The sequence below is a fragment of the Phycodurus eques genome, chromosome 15 (assembly GCF_024500275.1).
Source record: "Phycodurus eques isolate BA_2022a chromosome 15, UOR_Pequ_1.1, whole genome shotgun sequence".
In the NCBI taxonomy this organism is placed as follows: Eukaryota; Metazoa; Chordata; class Actinopteri; order Syngnathiformes; family Syngnathidae; genus Phycodurus; species Phycodurus eques.
Window position 1 is genome coordinate 2,018,332 of NC_084539.1, and position 18,775 is coordinate 2,037,106.

Sequence of the window (18,775 nt, forward strand, 5' to 3'; positions counted from 1 at the left end):
TTCCCAAGGACATTTTGACATGCGGACAGTCGGAGCCGGGATTCGAACCAGCTACCCTTCGGTCACTGGACAACCCGCTCAACCTACTGCTGCTTCACAGTAAGGATGGTGTTAGCCTGGTGATGAGCAGTGTCTTCTCCAGAAATGACACTTGCAATTCAGGCCAAAAAAAATCTATTTCAGTTTCATCAGAACTGAGAAATTTATTTTTGGAGGTCTGAGAATCCTTAAGGTGCCTTTTGGCAAATTCCAAGTGGGCTGCCATGTACCCTTTAGTGAGAAGTGGCTTCTGTCTGGCCACTCTATCATAAAGGCCTGATTGGTGGAGTGCGTTACCAATGGTTGACCTTCTGGACATTGCTATCTCTGCAAGCGAACGCTGGACCTCCGCCTTAGTGACCATTGGGTTCTTGCTCACCTCTCTGAACAAGGCCCTTCTTCCCAGGTTACTCAGCTTGGTCGGACGGCCAGATCTAGGAAGGGTCCTGGTGGTTCAAAACTTCTTCCATTTCCAAACAATCGAGACCACAGCGCTTTTGCTTCAATGCTGCTGAAATTCTTTTGAATCATTCCCCAAATTTGTTCCCTGACCTCAGAGGTCTGCAGACAATTCCTTAGACTTCATACCTTGGTTTCTGCTCTGATATGGACTGCTAACTATGAGAGCTTATCTAGACAGGTGTGTGCCATTGTGCCATGTTCAGTCAACTGAATTTACCACAGGTGGACTCCATTCAAGTTGCAAAAGCATCTCAAGGATGATCTTAAGTTTGAGTGTCATAACAAACGGTGTTAATACTTATGTACCGATAATGTTTGAATATTGACATTTTCTATACATTTACACAAATGTCAGAAAATACGTTTTTATTTTGTCATTATGGGATATTTTATGGAGATGTTTTTAAAATAAAACTATACTCAAATCAGCTTTAGAATAAGTCTGCAACAAAAAAATGTGGAAAATGTGAAGTGGTCTGAATACTTTCAGACAAACACACACAAAGTGGGGCAAAAAGGTATTTAGTCAGCCAATTGTGCAAGTTCTCCCACTTAAAGATGAAAGAGGCCTGTAACGGTCATCATATGTATACCTCACCTATGAGGCTCTGGACGGTTGACCCCAAGTATTTCAAGTCCTCCACCCTTGCTCTCTCTTCTCCCTGTAGCCTCACTCCCCCCCCCCCCCCCCCCCCCCGCCACCACCCCTCTCATTCATGCACATATATTCTGCTAACCTCGGCTAATCTTCATTCCTCTGCATTCCAGTGCATGCCTCCACCTTTCTAACTGTTCCTCCACCTGCTCCCTGCTTTCACTGCAGATCACAATGTCATCTGCGAACATCATGGTCCACGGGGATTCCAGTCTAACCTGTCAGCCTCTCCATCACCACTGCAAACAGGAAGGGGCTCAGGGCCGATCCTTGATGCAGTCCCACCTCCACCTTAAATTCCTCTGTCACACCTACAGCGCACCTCACCGCTGTTCTGCCGCCCTCATACGTGTCCTGTACTATTCTATAACATACTTCTCTGCCACTCCAGACTTCCGCATGCAGTACCACAGTTCCTCTCTGGGTACTCTGTCATAGGCTTTCTCTAGATCTACAAAGACACAATGTCGCTCCTTCTGACCTTCTCTGTACTTTTCCATCAACATCCTCAAGGCAAATAGTGCATCTGTGGTACTCTTTCTAGGCATGAAACCATACTGTTGCTCGCAAATACTCACTTCTGTCCTGAGTCTGGCCTCCACTACTCTTTCCCATAACTTCATTGTGTGGCTCATCCACTTTATTCCTCTACAGTTCCCACAGCTCTCCACATCACCCTTGTTCTTAAAAATGGACACCAGCACACTTTTCCTCCATTCCTCAGGCATCTTCTCACGCGCTAGAATTCTAGAACAGGATGAGAACAGAACGTACGGATGGATAGATTGTTTGGGGCTTTAGTTTTTGCAGACAAATGAGATTGGGGGATGGGAATAAAATAATACAGTTTAAAAAAAGAAAACATTCAAAGGCTCTTTAAAATCAAATGTACCTTGACCCAAAGTTTGCTTGGCAAAAATAATGTTTACACCTGATAGCTGTTCAGGCTTTTTTTTTTTTTTTTTTTTTTTTTTTTTTTTTTGCGCACTATAAGAGACAAAAACAACAAACCATACACTTCCAAAGATGATGAAAAAAAAGAAAAATAGATGAAACTTTCTTCCTACCTTTTGGACCTGTGAAGTGGGTTTAATGCTTCTTGGCCATAGCTGTTGTAAATGAACGCGAGCAGCATAAAACATAAACCAGGACGGCCCATCGTGGTTGGGGTCCTAACACCTGTAAACATGCAGCTGTCAGCCACGACCTGTGGAAAAGGTGAAATTGCACAAAAGACTCTGTCACAACTCACAACTACTTACTTAGTTGCTCACGTTGCTTGAACAGCCAGGAGATGAGGGAGGTTTATCTCGAAAAGGAGCCACTCACTCTATTGGCATGTTGAGCTGTTCGCTGGGGCACCACCCACTAGGCAAAAAGATGCACTCAGTCCAGGTCACAAAATAAAGGCAAACTCACTCTCTTAAATGACATGTAGTCCCGATAGCGCAACATTTTGCGGTCATAAAACTTTAGTAGCAAACCTCAATTGAAAATGATGTAGCATCGCACTAAGAGGTCCATTGGTGGGCCTCTCTGAGACTTTGGTGATAGTCAGAAGAAGCCTTTTATGAAAGCCTTGAAGCTTTCCATCCAGTTGGCTCACAATGGTGGATTTTTGCAGGCTTCCATAATTAATCCACAGGCGTCAAACTCGAGGCCTGGGGGCCAGATGCGGCCCGCCACATCATTTTATGTGGCCCGCAAAAGCAAATCATGTGTGCCTACTTCATGTCTCCGTCTTTACTTTTAATAACGTTGAGATTCCAGTATTTTTCTTACCAAACCACTTTAAATAAAATGAACAATAGTTGAACAAATTGTTTTCCATGAGTTTGTATTTCAAAACAGAAGCTTTTGAATTACAGTACTAACAAATGTCACTAAAAAGGTCCATATTATGTATACTATCTTATTTGGAGATAACTACTCAAAAGTGTTGCCATACATGTGAAATTCTTGTTATTTTCAGCAGACTTCATGAATAAACAATAGTCCCTGTCACGGCAAATTGGCCAAGGTCCGTCATGGCCACTAACATGCAAAATTTCCCGGGTTCCAAATGCTTTACTGTCTACATGCAGGTCTGTTCATTAATAGCGCCAAATTCAAAACACTTCTCAAATGTTGGGTCATCGATAGCACTTCTGTGACCTTCCGAAGTCCTTGAACCAGGGCTGCACAATATTTTGTTTGGGCATCGTCATTGCGATGTACGTGGGCACAACTGCTGCAATGTTCGCGTACTGTAACACACAACCCCAATTCCAATGAAGTCGGGACGTTGTGTTAAACATAAATAAAAACAGAATACAATGATTTGCAAATCATGTTTGATCTATATTTAATTGAATACACTACAAAGACATTATATTTGATGTTCAAACTGATAAACGTTATTGTTTTTAGCAAAATCATCATTAACTGAGAATTCTATGGCTGCAACACGTTCCAAAAAAGCTGGGACAGATGGTAAAAAAGACTGCGAACGTTGAGGAATGCTCATCAAGCACGTGTTTGGAACATCCCACAGGTGAACATGCTAATTGGGAGCAGGCGGGTGCCATGATTGGGGAGAAAAGGAGCTTCCCTGAATTGCTCGGTCGTTCACAAGCAAAGATGGGGCGAGGTTCACCTCTTTGTCAACAAGTGCGTGAGAAAATAGTCCCACAGTTTAAGGACAATGTTCCTCAACGTACAATTGCAAGGAATTGAGGGATTTCATCATCTACGGTCCACAATATCATCAAAAGGGTTCAGAGAATCTGGAGAAGTCACTGCACGGAAGCGACAAGGCCGAAAACCAACATTGAATGCCCGGGACCTTCGATGCCTCAGGCGGCACTGCATCAAAAACCGACATGAATGTGGAAAGGATATCACCGCATGGGCTCAGGAACACTTCAGAAAACCAATGTCAGTAAATACAGTCCGGCGCTACATCCGTAAGTGCAACTTAAAACTCTACTATGCAAAGCGAAAGCCGTTTATCAACAACACCCAGAAACGCCGCCGGCTTCTCTGGGCCCGAGCTCATCTAAGATGGACTGATGCAAAGTGGAAAAGTGTTCTGTGGTCCGACGACTCCACATTTCAAATTGTTTTTTGGTCATTGTGGACGTCGTGCCCTCCGGGCCAAAGAGAAAAAGAACCATCCGCACAGTTATGGACGCAAAGTTCACAAGCCAGCATCTGTGATGGTATGGGGCTGTGTTACTTACACATCTGTGAAGGCACCATTCATGCTGAAAGGAAGCAAGGTCTTTTTCGTGGACGCCCCTGCTTATTTCACCAAGACAATGCCAAACCACATTCTGCACGTGTTACAACAGTGTGGCTTTGTAGTCAAAGAGTGCGGGTACTCGACTGGCCTGCCTGCAGTCCAGACCTGTCTCCCATTGAAAATGCGCGGGGCATTATGAAGCGTAAAATACGACAACGGAGACCCCGGACCGTTGAACGGCTGAAGCTGTACATCGAGCGAGAATGGGAAAGAATTCCACCTTCAGAGAGTCAACAATTAGACAAACATTTATTGAATGTTGTTAAAAGAAAGGGTGACACACAGTGGCAAACATGACCCGTCCCAGCTTTTTTGGAACGTGTTGCAGCCATAAAATTATACGTTCATGATTATTTGTCAAGTTTATCAGTTTGAACATTAAACATCTTGTCTTTGTAGTGTATTCAATTAAATATAGCTTGAACATGATTTGCAAATTGTTGTATTCTGTTTTTATTTAGGTTTAACACAACAGCCCAACTGCATTGGAATTGGGGTTGTACAATGAATCAACTGTCATTTTAAAAGTGACCAGCAGAGGGACTTGTTTGGACACGCTATTAACATTAACACCCATGTTACAGTAAATTATAACGCTTCAACAGGATCTGACGTTAAGCATTTGAGTGCTGACATTATATTATGATATAATATGTTAAGTTATCGTGATTATTTGGCATTTAGCGTCTTTATACTGTATTATTTAAGCCCCTTTAAGAAATGATTCGTACAATTGCATTCATGGCGATGACTCTGTACTAACCTCACTAATATCAACCCATTGCAATAGCACAAATTAATAATAAAGTTTGGCGCGGCACAGCGCACGACCGGTTAGCACAGGTGCCTCACAGTTCTGAGGACCGGAGGGGCAGCGGTTCGGTACTAACTGGAGTCGGGCATCGCTACATCCGTAAGTGCAACTTAAAACTCTACTATGCAAAGCGAAAGCCGTTTATCAACCCCGGAATCTCCCGGAATCGCTCAAATTGAGAAAATTTGGTTCCCGGTTTTCGACGCCTACAGTCCGGCCACCCCGAAGAAGTGGCGAAAACCAACGAAGAAGATCACACACAAAGACGTACTTGTGCCCAACGGCGGCGGCTTGCGCCAGTCGCCTCTGTGCAACACTTGGAATAAGATTATATTGTGCAGCGGAGGCTTTCACGGTGTGTCGCGTCTGATGCGCGTCGAAAATAAAGTTTTCCCAACACTGATACTGGATTACATGGTAATACTGTATATATTGCGGGTTTAAAAAAAAATAACAACAACAAAAACTCAAAACGATAGGCCACGGCAGCTCACGTTTTATCTGCGACTTGCCTGTAGGGGCCAAATCGAGCTACAATCGTGTCGTCTGAGCGTCCCACTGCCTGGCTGGTAGGGTTGTAGAAATTGAACAATATTTGGTTATGATGGATCTTTTGTTAAATATTAGCACGCTTCTGTTTGTTTATCAAACTGAGAGTTTAATAGCAGGTTTAACCCATGCTCATTTACATAACCTGAAGAGATGTTGGTTGTACTTTTTTTATTTTTTTTACAACCCCAATTCCAGTGAAGTTGGGACGTTGTGTTAAACATAAATTTAAAAAAAAAACAGAATAAAGTGATTTGCAAATCATGTTCAACCGACATTTAATCGAATACACTACAAAGACAAGCTATTTCATGTTCAAACTGATCAACTTGATTTGTTCTAAGCAAATAATCATCAACTTTGAATTTGATGATGTATTATCGTTGTTATATTTTGCAGTGGTTTGGAACTGCACTCCACGAGAACTGATACAAAAATCATAATCATAATAATAATTGAAAGTACTACTGTATGAGCTTAAAGGCAGATATTTTGGTTCAGAATGTACAGTTGTACTTAATATGATTTGGTATTGGAGTGGATCTTTGTTTACTGTGTGAAAAATATAGCCATGTATTGTGCGTTTTTGTTCTTTGGAGCTGCGTTGAATAATTCCAGGAATTGCAACAAAAGTGATCCGCAGATCATACGCGACATTTTGAAACAAACCCAGATCGTGGCGACGTATCGATCGGCGTGACTCACCGTGTGACTCATCCCCAACAACAGTCGCCGTGGAAGTAAAAAGGGGAGGGGAGGGGGGTGGTTCTGACATCACACCCGACCGGAAAACACGGGAGGAAACTATGGAAACGGGGGGGGGGGGGGGGGGGGGGGGGGTCTTGTCGTGGAACACAGCACGTAGTCCGCGAGTAAACACGAACACATCCCCGAAACCTGCCGAGAACGCAATTTCCCGGGGCAAATGATAGCCGCCGCCGCCGCCCACCCCCCCTACCCCGCCCCCCCGCATTTTGGATAGAGGAGGAAAGTGGCCTCATGTCCTGCCGAAGGCAAATAAGCGCGAGCTGGAATCGCTTGCAAAAATAAACAACAGAATCCAGCGAGTGAGATGCTAGCACATTCAAAAGGGGTTTTGGTTTGCTTTGACTTCAACATCATTTCTCGACACCCCCCACGATGGGTGTCACGCCTCAAACAAACAGGAAGCACATTTGTAAGCCCCCCCCAAATAACCACCTTCAACTCTTGCGACGACGTCGCTGCCAAAGCCGATACGAGCCGTCCGGTCGCGAATGCCATTAGGAATCCTGTCAGAAGCCGCGCAGGTGTTGCCAAGTTCAGCCATTTGATACAAATACATTTGGACAGGTTCAAAATGCCGCAGCGGCCAATTAACTTGACACAAGATGCATCGATTTGAGGTTACATAAGACTGCTCCTCTGCTTGAACGCTGTACTGAGGTTTCGTAAATAGGAACCGCTGAATTACCTGCGCGCCGCGGATATCCTCTTACCGACTGTATCAGCGATAGTTTGTCAGTGACAGACACACATCCGTCCCGATTCCTGTATTTTCAAAATAAAAGTATCCCACGACTCGGGACTGCATATGATGCCGCTGTGCCTGTAAAGGCTTCTTGTTTCGTGCTAAACTGGTTTCTCCCACATTTTCTTGTTCAATTATCATCGATACCCACACTCCCCTGACTTTGAACCCGACGTCTTGAATTAAAAAAATAATAATAATTTTAAAAAAAATATATATATATATATATATAACCAAATGTAAATTACTTGTGACAGACAGTCGTGAAAAATATAATCCCTCACGAACGCCGAAATTCGTGACGCTAAGTGCTTATATTGTGAAGATTTCACCGGAAGTGATGGTTTGTTTCCGGTTTAGAGTGTCACGAGCCGTGCAAGATGTCTCACAAACGCTGCAAAGTACTGGCAAATAAGACGAACGAAAGGGTCTTTAAACATTATTATGAGCTGTGATTACTATGTGAACCGACAGAATTGTAGGTAAGACCGACGTCCGTTAATCTATGTAAAATTCTGTTGTCAAGAAAGTAATCTCAATTCAGATCATTTTGTTCGCGAGTTTACAGCACTTTCGGTCTGTTGCCGATAGTTGAAGAAGTGTCCGATATAGATAATTGTCCGTTACATCGAAATACTTTTTTTTTTTTTTTTTTATTATTTTGTTGTTTTTTTTTAAGACCACATGCACCCATATTACTATACAGTACAAAATTATTGTTTTATAGTTTTTGTCATAAGCGAAAACGCCCAGTATGGTAGTTATTGTAAATAAATATTTTTGTTTTTAAATCTTGAAAATGTTTTAAAGTTGGCGGCATGGTGGGCAACTGGTTAGCATCAGCCTCACAGTTCTGAGGACGTGGGTTCAAATCCGGCCTCGCCCGTGTGGAGTTTGCATCTCCCGGGTGCTCCGGTTTCCTCCCACATCCCAAAAACATGCATGGTAGGTTCATTGACAGCTCTAAATTGACCATAGGTGCTACCGCCTCTCACCCGCAGTTAGTTGTGATAGGCTCCAGCATGCCCGCTACCCTAATGAGGATAAGCAGTGTAGAAAATGGACGGATGTTTGAGAGTTTCACATTTTATCCAAACTTATCACGCCAGTGTACTTGGTCATGGCGCCATTGTTGATGTACAGTACGCATCGTAGGCGAGTCGCTTTCATGAGCCGCAGGGAATTCGTGTGCTCCCGAGGTCCAAATCTGTTGCCAAAGGCGAACAGCTTGACAAAAAAAAAATAAATGTAAAAAAATGTTACAGTACCAAAAATAGCATGTTCCAGACTTCAGAGACTTGTGTTTTGAACTCCTCAGAGCTAATGCGGCCTTGACGTTCTCGCTCTGCTGCATGCACAATAGACAATAGATATACCATCGTCACATGGCCGCCACGTCCGAGCCCCACATTCAACATGGCCGCCGTGAAGGCACGGGAGGATCTAGTTTTATGGCATATCTGTGACCTGGAAATACGTGAGTCCCGTTCTCTGCCTGCGTTGCGCCACAGCGCCAGTAAACTACAGTGGCCAATTCCAGAACTAACAGACTTTGTCAACGGCATTTTATGTGACAAATGGAAACTATTTTTGGACGCGTTGTTCAGTCCCGATGGTCCGTTTTATCCGATATCCGTTTTAACGGGGTCCGTTTTATTAAGGCTCCACTGTATACAGAAAATTGTCTATTGTGCGATTTGTCTTCTATCGCCTCTCGACCTTTTCTACCTCTCTGCCTGCTATGATGAGCCTCTCCAACTTTGTCCCATTCACAGCTAACCATTAAATTAAGGGCACCCAGGCTTCTGCGTGCATTTTTCATTATTACAGGAAATTACAAATGATACAAACTACAATGTCAGCATTCTCACTGAGTAAACTTCAGCTAGAATTAATTGAACCTAAACATTGACATGCTAATTGTCCAGAGTCTTGCTTTAAAATCGAATGCCCCGTACGGCTCGTCTATGTGGTGGAATTGGCCAGGAGGTCACTCTTTCAGTCAGCTTTAGAATCGATTTTAAAATCGATTCTAAAGCTAAAGTGAAATAAATTTGCTTTGCTTAGCTTCATTTATAAAGATTCTGTGGGATAATCCTGGAAGCAGACCCCTCAGCTGAAGATGCAACGGTTCTGGTTCTGGTCCTGGTTCTTTAGGATGCTGCAGGTTTACTTCAATTCCTGCATAACATTGCATTGCTTTGTTTTCTTGTTGAGTTGCAGAGCAACATGGGCCGTCGAAGCAGCACTTCAATCTACCAGAGTACTCCAGTGGTGGCAATCTTCCTTGCAGCTTTATTCCTCAGCAACATCTTGATCTACCTGTATTTGGACTCTGTGTATCAGTCAGATGGACAACCAGTCACCACTCATAATGGATGTGTGGCTCAATACTTTAAAATGCCAACCATGAAGAACTGCACAGCGTGGCTTCAATGTCCCCTGATAGAAGCGGACGTTCGCAAGCTGAAGCTCGTCGGCCAGGGGGCAGTGAAGAAGGTACAGTAGTTGAAACTAAATGTTGTCATTTTTATCGTGTGAACCAACTTGCACTTTAACTACAAAACGTAAATCCATTCATTCTACCCCCTCTTCCAATGTAATCCAATTTGAATCACAATGAACCCCGTTCTTTCCCGTCCAACAACAGTGTGTGACCACAGAAATGTGCTTCTGTAAGAATGGTCAAAAGTGATCATGAACACACTCTTAAACCTTTTGGAAAGAAAACCTTCCCAAAACAGTTGACGCTGTTGTATGTCCGCACAAGGTGGACCAACGTCATATTAAACCCGATGGATTAAGAATGGGATTTCACTGAGCTAAATCGTCTGGGGCTTTATGCCCCTGGCAGGGTCACCCATGGCAAACAGGTGACCCTGCAGAAGGAGTTCTATCGGGCCTTTTTGGCATTGGGTCCCTGCAGCCCCCACCGGGTGGCCAGTTGCCAGGGCACCTCGGTGGAGACGGCGGACCGCCCCGGGTCCCTCGGTGTGGGACGCGTCCCGTCCGCCGGGCTGCTCTCAGGTGGACACCTGGGCCCGATCCCACGCCTCGATTGATTGGGTGGGGTCCTCAGCCTCCGCGGTGCGGGCACAGCAATTACAGGACACTTCTGTCAGTCTTTGTGCATGTAAAACTGTGTCAATTCACTCGCATGTGTCCGCAGGCACACACCGCTGGGACTCTTTCACTGGGTGTGGGGCCACAAATTGTTTTGCGACAAATAACTCACGAATCTGCAAATTCCTTGTGCATCCCCTCACTCATACTCCCGTCCTATAGACTTTTATAATTTACGTCGTCAATCCCACCACACTTCACTTCAGGGTTCACGACCCTTGTCCTGCATGCTTCTTCTCCTGTCCTTGTCCTGTTCTAGCTTGTCCTGTCCTTCACTCACAGGGTGCAGCACTACAGCCCCATGCAACAATTCATATTTAATGTTTCAATGTTGTAGATCAATACTTTTGTTATCCTGTTTACAATTAGTGTTTTGTCTTTTGTCTTCATTTCTCTCTCCCCTCTAGAAACCTTGTTTTGTTCGACTCTGATTCTCAATAAACTTGCATTATAATACTAAGAAACAACAGGGGAAGCTTAAAACCTCCACTGTGATACAGTATAACTGTTCCGGCATAAAAGGGATACAGATCTTCCATTCTGCTTGACCTAACAGCCGAACAGGACAAAACAAAACAAAAACACTGTGTGTTGTGGGGATGGGCCGCTGCTGACCTTGACTTGGGACGTTGTAAATTGGTGGGGAGAATACTTCGAAGACCTCCTCAGTTCCACCAACGCGCCTTCCCATGAGGAAGCAGAGTCTGGCTTCTCTGATGCGGGCTCTCCTATCTCTGGGGTTGAGGTCACCGAGGTGGTTCAAAAGCTCCTCGGTCGCAAGGCCCCGGGGGTGGAAGAGATTCGCCCGGAGTTCCTAAAGGCTCTGAATGTTGTGGGGCTGTCCTGGTTGACACGCCTCTGCAACATCGCGTGGACATCGGGGACAGTGCCTCTGGATTGGCAGACTGGGGTGGCGGAAGGGGGACACAAGGGTGTGTTCCAACTACAGGGATCACACTCCTCAGCCTCTCTGGTAAGGTCTATTCAGGGGTGCTGGAGAGGAGGGTCCGTCGGAAAGTCGAATCTCAGATTCAGGAGGACCAGTGTGGTTTTCGTCCTGGCCGTGGAACAGTGGACCAGCTCTACACTCTTGGCAGGGTCCTCGAGGGTGCATCGGAGTTTGCCCAACCAGTCTACATGTGTTTTGTGGACTTGGAGAAGGCGTTTGATCGTGTCCCTCGGGGGGTAACGTGGGGGATGCTTCGGGGAGTATGTGGTACAGAACCCCCTGATACGGGCCTATTGGTGCCTGAAAGACCAGTGTCAAAGAGTTTGGTCCCCATTGCTGGCAGTAAGGAGTTCAAATATCTTGGGGTCTTGTTCACGAGTGAGGGAAGAATGGAACGGGAGATCGACAGGCGGATCGGTGCGGCGTATGCAGTGATGCGGAGTTTGAATCGGTCCGTTGTGGTGGAAAGGCGAATCTCTCCATTTATCGGTCGGGCTACGTTCCTACGCTCACCTATGGTCACGAGCTGTGGGTCGTGGCCGAAAGAACAAGATCCCGGATGCAAGCAGCCGAAATGAGTTTCCTCCGTAGTGTGTCCGGGCTGTCCCTTAGAGATAGGGTGAGAAGCTCGGTCGTCCGGGAGGGGCTCAGAGTAGAGCCGCTGCTCCTCCACAGTGAGAGGAGCCAAATGAGGTGGCTCGGGCATCTGATTAGGATGCCTCGCGCATGGCTCCTTGGTGAGGTGTTTCGGGCACGTCCCACCGGGAGGAGACCCCTGGCACGACCAAGGAAACGCTGGAGAGACTACATCACTCAGGTGGCCTGGGAACGCCTCGGGATCCCCCCGGAAGAGCTGGAGGAAGTGGCTGGGGAGATGCAAGTGTGGGCTTCCCTGCTAAAGATACTGCCCCCGCGACTGACCTTGGATAAGCGGAAGATGGATGGCTGGATGGATGGATTTCACGTAGCACCTATAGTCTCCAGATGGCCTATAGTTCACAAACACATTCTCTTTATGTATTTTTTGCTCAAGAAAATGAAACTAGCAGTCATTTCCAATAATATCAATCCCTTTTGGAGCAATCGGTAAATAACAAACTGCCTTGGGAACAGCTCTTCTACATCGCCGCCATGTCTTGGTGTGATGTTAGCGACAGAACTGGACCAAATTTGCTGGACAAAGGAATGTACTATACTATGAAGTGGCAGTATTTACTCTTATTTTATATATTGTTGTTGTCAGGCGGAATCCCTCCACCTATAAAATGACCACTTTTCTGGAAAGTAAAAAAATTCAGAGGAGAATGCAGGAGATAGGCCTACATGGAAAAGGATGACGCGCTGTGGCGACCCCGAGAGCGACAAGCCGAAGGGGGGGGGGGGAAAAGAAGAAGATATACTGTTGCACACTCACATCAACACAACAGCACCCCAAAGTTATGTTGTCACTCATTTAGTATGACAAAATAATTGCTAATTTTGTAGTGTCATTGTTTAAAATGGTAGAATTGGGCGCTGGGCACCAGCCGTCCTTGTGACAAGCTTTGCTCACGCCAAGTTATCATATACAAGGCTGGAAATGTTTTTTCGTTGAGGAGCAGTTTTGCTAATGGTTTCTTCATTTCAGGAGCAACTTTCTATTTTTTTGCAGGTTAATCGCACAGGGACCCGGAGCAAGGGTTTTATTAAACAATAAAATATAACAATATAATGGGGGAGTTGAATGTTGGGCTGCAGCTAACAAATATGTTAGAACTCGAGTTATATTTTTGCTTGGTTATACAGTAATTATGAATACAAAAGAGAAAATAAGACCTTTAACTTAATCTATGACTAATTGGTTTCTTTTTCAAAATATAATTCACAGTTTGTATTTCTTAAATTCACATTGTGCATTAAAGATAAGGCATTAATGGGGAGGGGGGGAGGGGGGGGGGGCAGCCTTTGGGCATCTTCACTGAAGCAGCCAGCGTTTTCGCATTATGTGACCTACTGATAGAGAAGGTTTATGGCTGTGCATTTATGAGCTTGGACCAGCTGACTAGGGATAAGACAAATATTCTTTTGGAAGTGCTCACTTTGTTCCCACAAAAATGAAGAAACCTCGAGAGAAAACAAATATTTCCTTCATCTCACTTCAGCAAAACCCTCCTCTGTTTGGGTACGATTCAATTTACTCTTATTCCTCTCTGGCCATATTTGCCACGTTTTTCACCTACTAGACTCAAAAGTTTGCCACTTACAGATCATCAGATTGAGCATATGTCACTCAGTGACTACACTGGGCAAAAAGCACCTTGTATGCACTGCTATGGAGATAAAAAAAAAATCTTCAGCATTTTGATCCATTTGGTGTCTTAAAGACAAATGAAAAAGTCCTAACCTGAGCTTGATATGATTATGATTATCTTGCCTACATACCCGAGTTGCACAAGCCAGTGCAAACTGTAGGCCGGTCCCAAGCCCAGATAAATGCAGCGGTTTGCGCCAGGAAGGGCATCGGTTTATAACTATGCCAGACAAATATGAGCGTTCATCTTAAGAATTCCATACCGGATCGGTCGTGGCCCGGGTTAACAACGTCCGCCCCCGGCACCGTTAACCTGCAGGGCGCCGGTGGAAATTCACCTACTATGGGTCGAAGACGAAGGAGAGGTGGAAAGCGGGTTCTTAGGCAGAAAGAGAAGAGGAAAACACAGAGCTTAGAAGTGAATGTCGGGGGCTTTGAATGTTGGGACTATGACAGGAAAATCTCGGGAGTTGGTTGACATGATGATTAGGAGAAAGGTTGATATATTGTGTGTCCAGGAGAGCAGGTGGAAAGGCAGTAAGGCGAGAAGTTTAGGGGCAGGGTTTCAATTATTTTACCATGGTGTCGATGGGAAGAGAAATGGAGTCGGGGTTATTTTCAAAGAAGAGTTGGCTAAGCATGTCTTGGAGGTGAAGAGTATCAGATCAAGTTATGAGGCTGAAACTTCAAATTGAGGGTGTTATGTGTCATGTGATTAGTGGCTATGCCCCACAGGTAGGATGAGCCACACAATGAAGTTATGGGAAAGTGTTGTGGAGTCTAGACTCAGGACAGAAGTGAGTATTTGCGAGCAACAGTATGGTTTCATGCCGAGAAAGAGTACCACAGATGCACTATTTGCCTTGAGGATGTTGACGGAAAAGTACAGAGAAGGTCAGAAGGAGCTACATTGTGTCTTTGTAGATCGAGAGAAAGCCTACGAGAGAGTACCCAGAGAGGAACTGTGGTACTGCATGCGAAGGTCTGGAGTGGCAGAGAAGTATGTTAGAATAATACAGGACATGTACGAGGGCGGCAGAACAGCGGTGAGGTGTGCTGTAGGTGTGACAGAGGAATTTAGGATGGAGGTGGGACTTCATCAGGGATCAGCTCTAAGCCACTTCCTGTTTGCAGTGGTGATGGATAGGCTGACAGATGAGGTTAGACTGGAATCTGCGTGGCCCATGATGTTTGCAGATGACATTGTGATCTGCAGTGAAAGCAGGGAGCAGGTGGAAGAACAGTTAGAAAGATGGAGGCATGCGCTGGAAAGAAGAGGAAGGAAGGTTAGACAGAATATATGTGCATGAATGAGAGGGGTGGTGGGGGAAGAGTGAGGCTACAGGAAGGAGAGATAGCAAGGGTGGAGGACTTTAAATACTTGAGGTCTACAGTCCAGAGCAACGGTGAGTGTGGTCAGGAAGTGAAGAAACGGGTCCGAGCAGGTTGGAACGGGTGGAGGGAGGTGTCAGGTGTGTTATGTGACAGAAGAGTCTCTGCTCGGATGAAGGGCAAAGTTTATAAAAAGCCATGATGTACGGATTCGAGACAGTGGCACTGAAGAGACAACAGGAAGCAGAGTTGGAGGTGGCGGAAATGAAGATGTTGCAATTCTCTCTCGGAGTGACCAGGTTGGAGAAAATTAGAAATGAGCTCATCCGAGGGACAGCCGAGGTTCGATGGTTTGGAGACAAAGTTAGAGAGAGCAGACTTGGATGGTTTGGACACGTCCAGAGGAGAGAGAGTGAGTGTATTGGAGCTTGGAGCTGGCCAGACAAGAGAGTGAGAGGAAGACCAAAGAGAAGGTTGATGGATGTCGCGAGGGAAGACATGAGGGCAGTTGGTGTTCGAGAGGAGGATTCAGGAGATAGGATGACGTGGAAAAGGATGACGCGCTGTGGCGACCCCTAACGGGACAAGTCCAAAGGAAAAGAAGGTACCTGAGTTGCTGTAGCTACTGTACGTTAAATAGGGGTGGAACGTTGGATGACTGATTAGCACATCTGCGTCACAGTTCTGAGGACCCGGGTTCAAATCCGTTCTCGCCTGTGTGGAGTTGGCATGTTCTCCCCGTGCCTGCGTTGGTTTTCTCCAGGTACTCCAGTTTCCTCCCACATCCCAAAAGCATGGTAAGTTGATTGAAGACTCTCAATTGCCTGTTCGTGTGAACATGAGTGCAAATGGTTGTTTGTTTATATGTGCCCTGCGATTGGCTGGAGACCAGTTCAGTGTCCTTGGTGGCAAGAGTCATTTAGAGGCAAGAGTCATTTATCCTCATTTTGTCCATAGCCTGCAATGCAAGCTTTTTCGGAATGTCTTTGTAGTTTATTCCCAGCCTCAAAGAAAAGTCAATCTTACTACTGTTTATCCCTGTCCATTTTCTTTCGCCGGCCTCTACCTTATCATTTCCAAAGAAGGATCTCTCAATTTGCCTACCCAACTGTCCAGTAAGGAGCTACAAATAGGTATTGCGTGGCCACAAATTAGAATTTTGTTCGCACGTTACATTTACATAGTTGCCGCAATTAAAAGTTCCAAGTGCCCCTTTTTTACTTTGAGCACCTGCCCCTCCATAACTCACTGCACTCCCCAGTTCAATGGAACTCATAATCAACAGAGACGCTGCAGCCGCAGGGCTAACCTTATTGTATGTTAGTAAAGTAGACTAACGTGAAATCTCACTGATCTGCAGTATGTTAATTTTACCTTCGTCTCTCGAGAAAGGTCCGTGTTACAACAAACGGGTGCTCGCCTTGCATTTCACTTGCAACCACCGCGTTCCCGCTCCTCAACCGAACGGCTTCACTTCTGTGTCCACGCATCAGTGACGTATGACGGATTTGACTTGTTTATGAGAGCGTTTGAGTAGTTTGAGAGTCGCAGTTTACGTGCGAATCAAGGTAGGTAAGGGAATGGTTTTGGCTATATATTGTACATTAAAATTCTAGATCCCTTGCTTGCTTTAGTGTCTCGTATCAGACGGACATGATGAACAGGCAAATATTCATATGTTGGCGACCGTCACGTAATTCCAGACCAAAAAGTTGGCGTTTACCAACTATTAATACATCTCGTTCACTGCCAGCCTTCCCAGTGAATTTGGATATTTGACTTCTAAAGACATCAATGACAGTTTGGACGTGTTACCTCTTCTACCAAGTCACGGACATGTTCATCTTGAACTTTTTTCCCCTCAGGTCTACTTGGCTGAATGGAAGGGTCAAAAGGTGGCTGTGTCCAAACTGTCCTCTCTGGATTACTCTCAGGATTTTCTCCACGGATTGTCCATGGTAAAGGCACTGCAGGGTCCCCTGGTGGTACAGTTGGTGGGGTTTTGCCTTGAAGACCACACCATGGTCACAGAGTACCATCCACTGGGCTCGCTTCGCAATTTGAACGCAGTTCTGGCACAGGAGCAGCAAAAGCATCGCGACACTTGGCAGACGCGGCTGATGTTGGCGATGGACTACGTCTCTATCCTCCATTACCTCCACAACAGCCCAGCTGGGCGGAGGGTGATGTGTGATTCTAACACCTTGGAGAAAACCCTCTCCCAGTTTCTGCTCACCAATGACTTTCACCTTGTGGTGAATGACCTGGATGCACTGCCTGAGGTAGACATGTCCAGGGGCTTGTTGGTGAAATGTGGCCACCGGGAGCTCAGCGGTGACTTTGTTGCACCGGAGCAGCTGTGGCCATTCACTAACATAGGGAAGCCTTTTTCAGATGAGCTCATGCACGAGTATGATGAAAGGACAGACATCTGGAAGATCCCAGATGTGGCGCAATTCTTGATAGGAAGAGTGAGTGGAGGAGATTTAATCCACTTCCATCTTTTTCAGATTCATAAGGAATGTAAGGCAGAAGACCCTAAACTGCGCCCATCAGCCCTGGATGTGTTAATGGCTTACAAGGCAGTTTACAGCAATATGGCCCGAAACAATGCTGGCTTCGGAGAAAGGCTTTAATATTCGAAGGATTCTAAGGAAAGCGCAGAAAGTCCATACAAGACCCCCCCCCCCCCCCCCCACCAAAAAAAAAAAAATACAAACTGTGAAAAATCCTTTCTCTATTGGTAGAAGAAAATCAGCCAATCAAAACGAGTTGCTGTAGCAGGAAAGTGAAGGAAACCGTTCTGAGAATGTGGGAGTGAGCGTTTGAGGAACAGCGATAGCGACAGCGACAGCGGGAGAGTCTGAATCGGAGAGTGACGATTTCTATGATGAAGCGGCCTAAAAGCTACCAAAGGCAGACTTGCAATTCAAATGCTGCACAATCGGAGAAGGGACACACTATGGAAGTGTCAATCCTGTGATGTGACCCTCTGATGGACGGGAACTGATTTTTGGAGTGGCTGTGTAAAAGCACGTGAGGAATTGCCTGCATTTTACTGTCAATAGTTGTGTATAATTTTGTTGTTTACTAAATGTTACCTAAGATTTTGAAATGTCCTAATTATATTTGAATTGTATGTTATTAAAAAAAATTAATAATAAATAAATAAATAAAATGCTTCGTTCAACATGTGTGTGGTTTTCACAATTATTAAAAATGTCACTTTTTTCCTATTCGGACTTTGTTTTCTGTGTGATTTTTGGTTCCAAGTGTTACTATTGTATGTCAATAAATAAATAATCACACCAAACATGGCAAGGTACACATTTTTTTCAGGTGAACTATAATGGTAAATTTAGACTAAGATTAGTCGAAAAAACGGCCAATTTGACCTTTGTCATAGGGTTCATCTGGCCCACCAATGCATTTACATCATCAAGACTATTTTTTTCAAAAATTTGTGAATTAAAATGCATTCAATATTATTTCATCATTCATCTCATGAAATAATTGGATTGGACGGACGTTCACATTTTATAAATGTATGCCGCCATCTGGTGGTTATGAAAAAGCTGTCAACTTTCATTCCAAAATGCCACCGCCACCTAGTGGTTACAAAAAAATTGTAGCCTACACTTTCATTCCAATATGACGGGGGTACATATGACTGCATATATGTACAGTTGTGCCCATAAGTTTGTATACCCTGGCAGAATTTGTGAAATATTATTATTATTATTATTTTTTTTTTTAAATATGACTCACT

The 18,775-nt window shown here is 44.9% G+C and overlaps 2 protein-coding genes across 15 annotated transcripts in view; one reads left to right on the top strand and one right to left on the bottom strand.

Moving 5' to 3' along the window:
- The window catches only part of pam (peptidylglycine alpha-amidating monooxygenase), a 68,298-nt gene extending 60,944 nt beyond the window's left edge, over positions 1-7,354 (bottom strand). For 2 of the 8 annotated variants that reach the window (XR_009769948.1, XM_061699050.1), the window contains exons 1-2: positions 7,256-7,307; positions 2,224-2,363 (exon numbers count right to left, since the gene is read on the bottom strand). Coding sequence is in view for 6 of the 8 variants with exons in the window: in XM_061699050.1 (XP_061555034.1) it covers positions 2,224-2,345 (122 nt within the window). In the remaining 2 variants the exon portion in view is untranslated. The other 6 variants (XM_061699052.1, XM_061699051.1, XM_061699053.1 and 3 more) reach the window with 6 other exon arrangements.
- Positions 7,355-7,672: 318 nt separating this feature from the next.
- On the top strand, positions 7,673-18,255 carry pomk (protein O-mannose kinase). Of its 7 annotated transcripts, none has more exons than XM_061699172.1 (4): positions 7,673-7,794; positions 8,631-8,789; positions 9,536-9,811; positions 16,872-18,255. In XM_061699172.1, exons 3-4 carry the CDS (start codon positions 9,542-9,544, stop codon positions 17,640-17,642), a joined length of 1,041 nt encoding a protein of 346 aa, XP_061555156.1. In that variant the 5' UTR covers positions 7,673-7,794; positions 8,631-8,789; positions 9,536-9,541; the 3' UTR covers positions 17,643-18,255. The 7 variants fall into 7 exon arrangements, with proteins under 7 accessions (XP_061555156.1, XP_061555157.1, XP_061555160.1 ...); XM_061699173.1 differs by having other exon boundaries at positions 7,673-7,790; XM_061699176.1 differs by having other exon boundaries at positions 7,673-7,790; positions 8,676-8,789.
- Positions 18,256-18,775: the final 520 nt, after the last annotated feature.

What these genes read in the sequence shown, in the direction of transcription:
- pomk (XM_061699172.1), top strand. Translation starts at nt 9,542, where the DNA reads ATGGGCCGTCGAAGCAGCACTTCAATCTACCAGAGTACTCCAGTGGTG. An exon ending in GCCAGGGGGCAGTGAAGAAG is followed by an intron (nt 9,812 to 16,871) that starts GTACAGTAGTTG and finishes TTTTCCCCTCAG; the next exon opens with GTCTACTTGGCTGAATGGAA.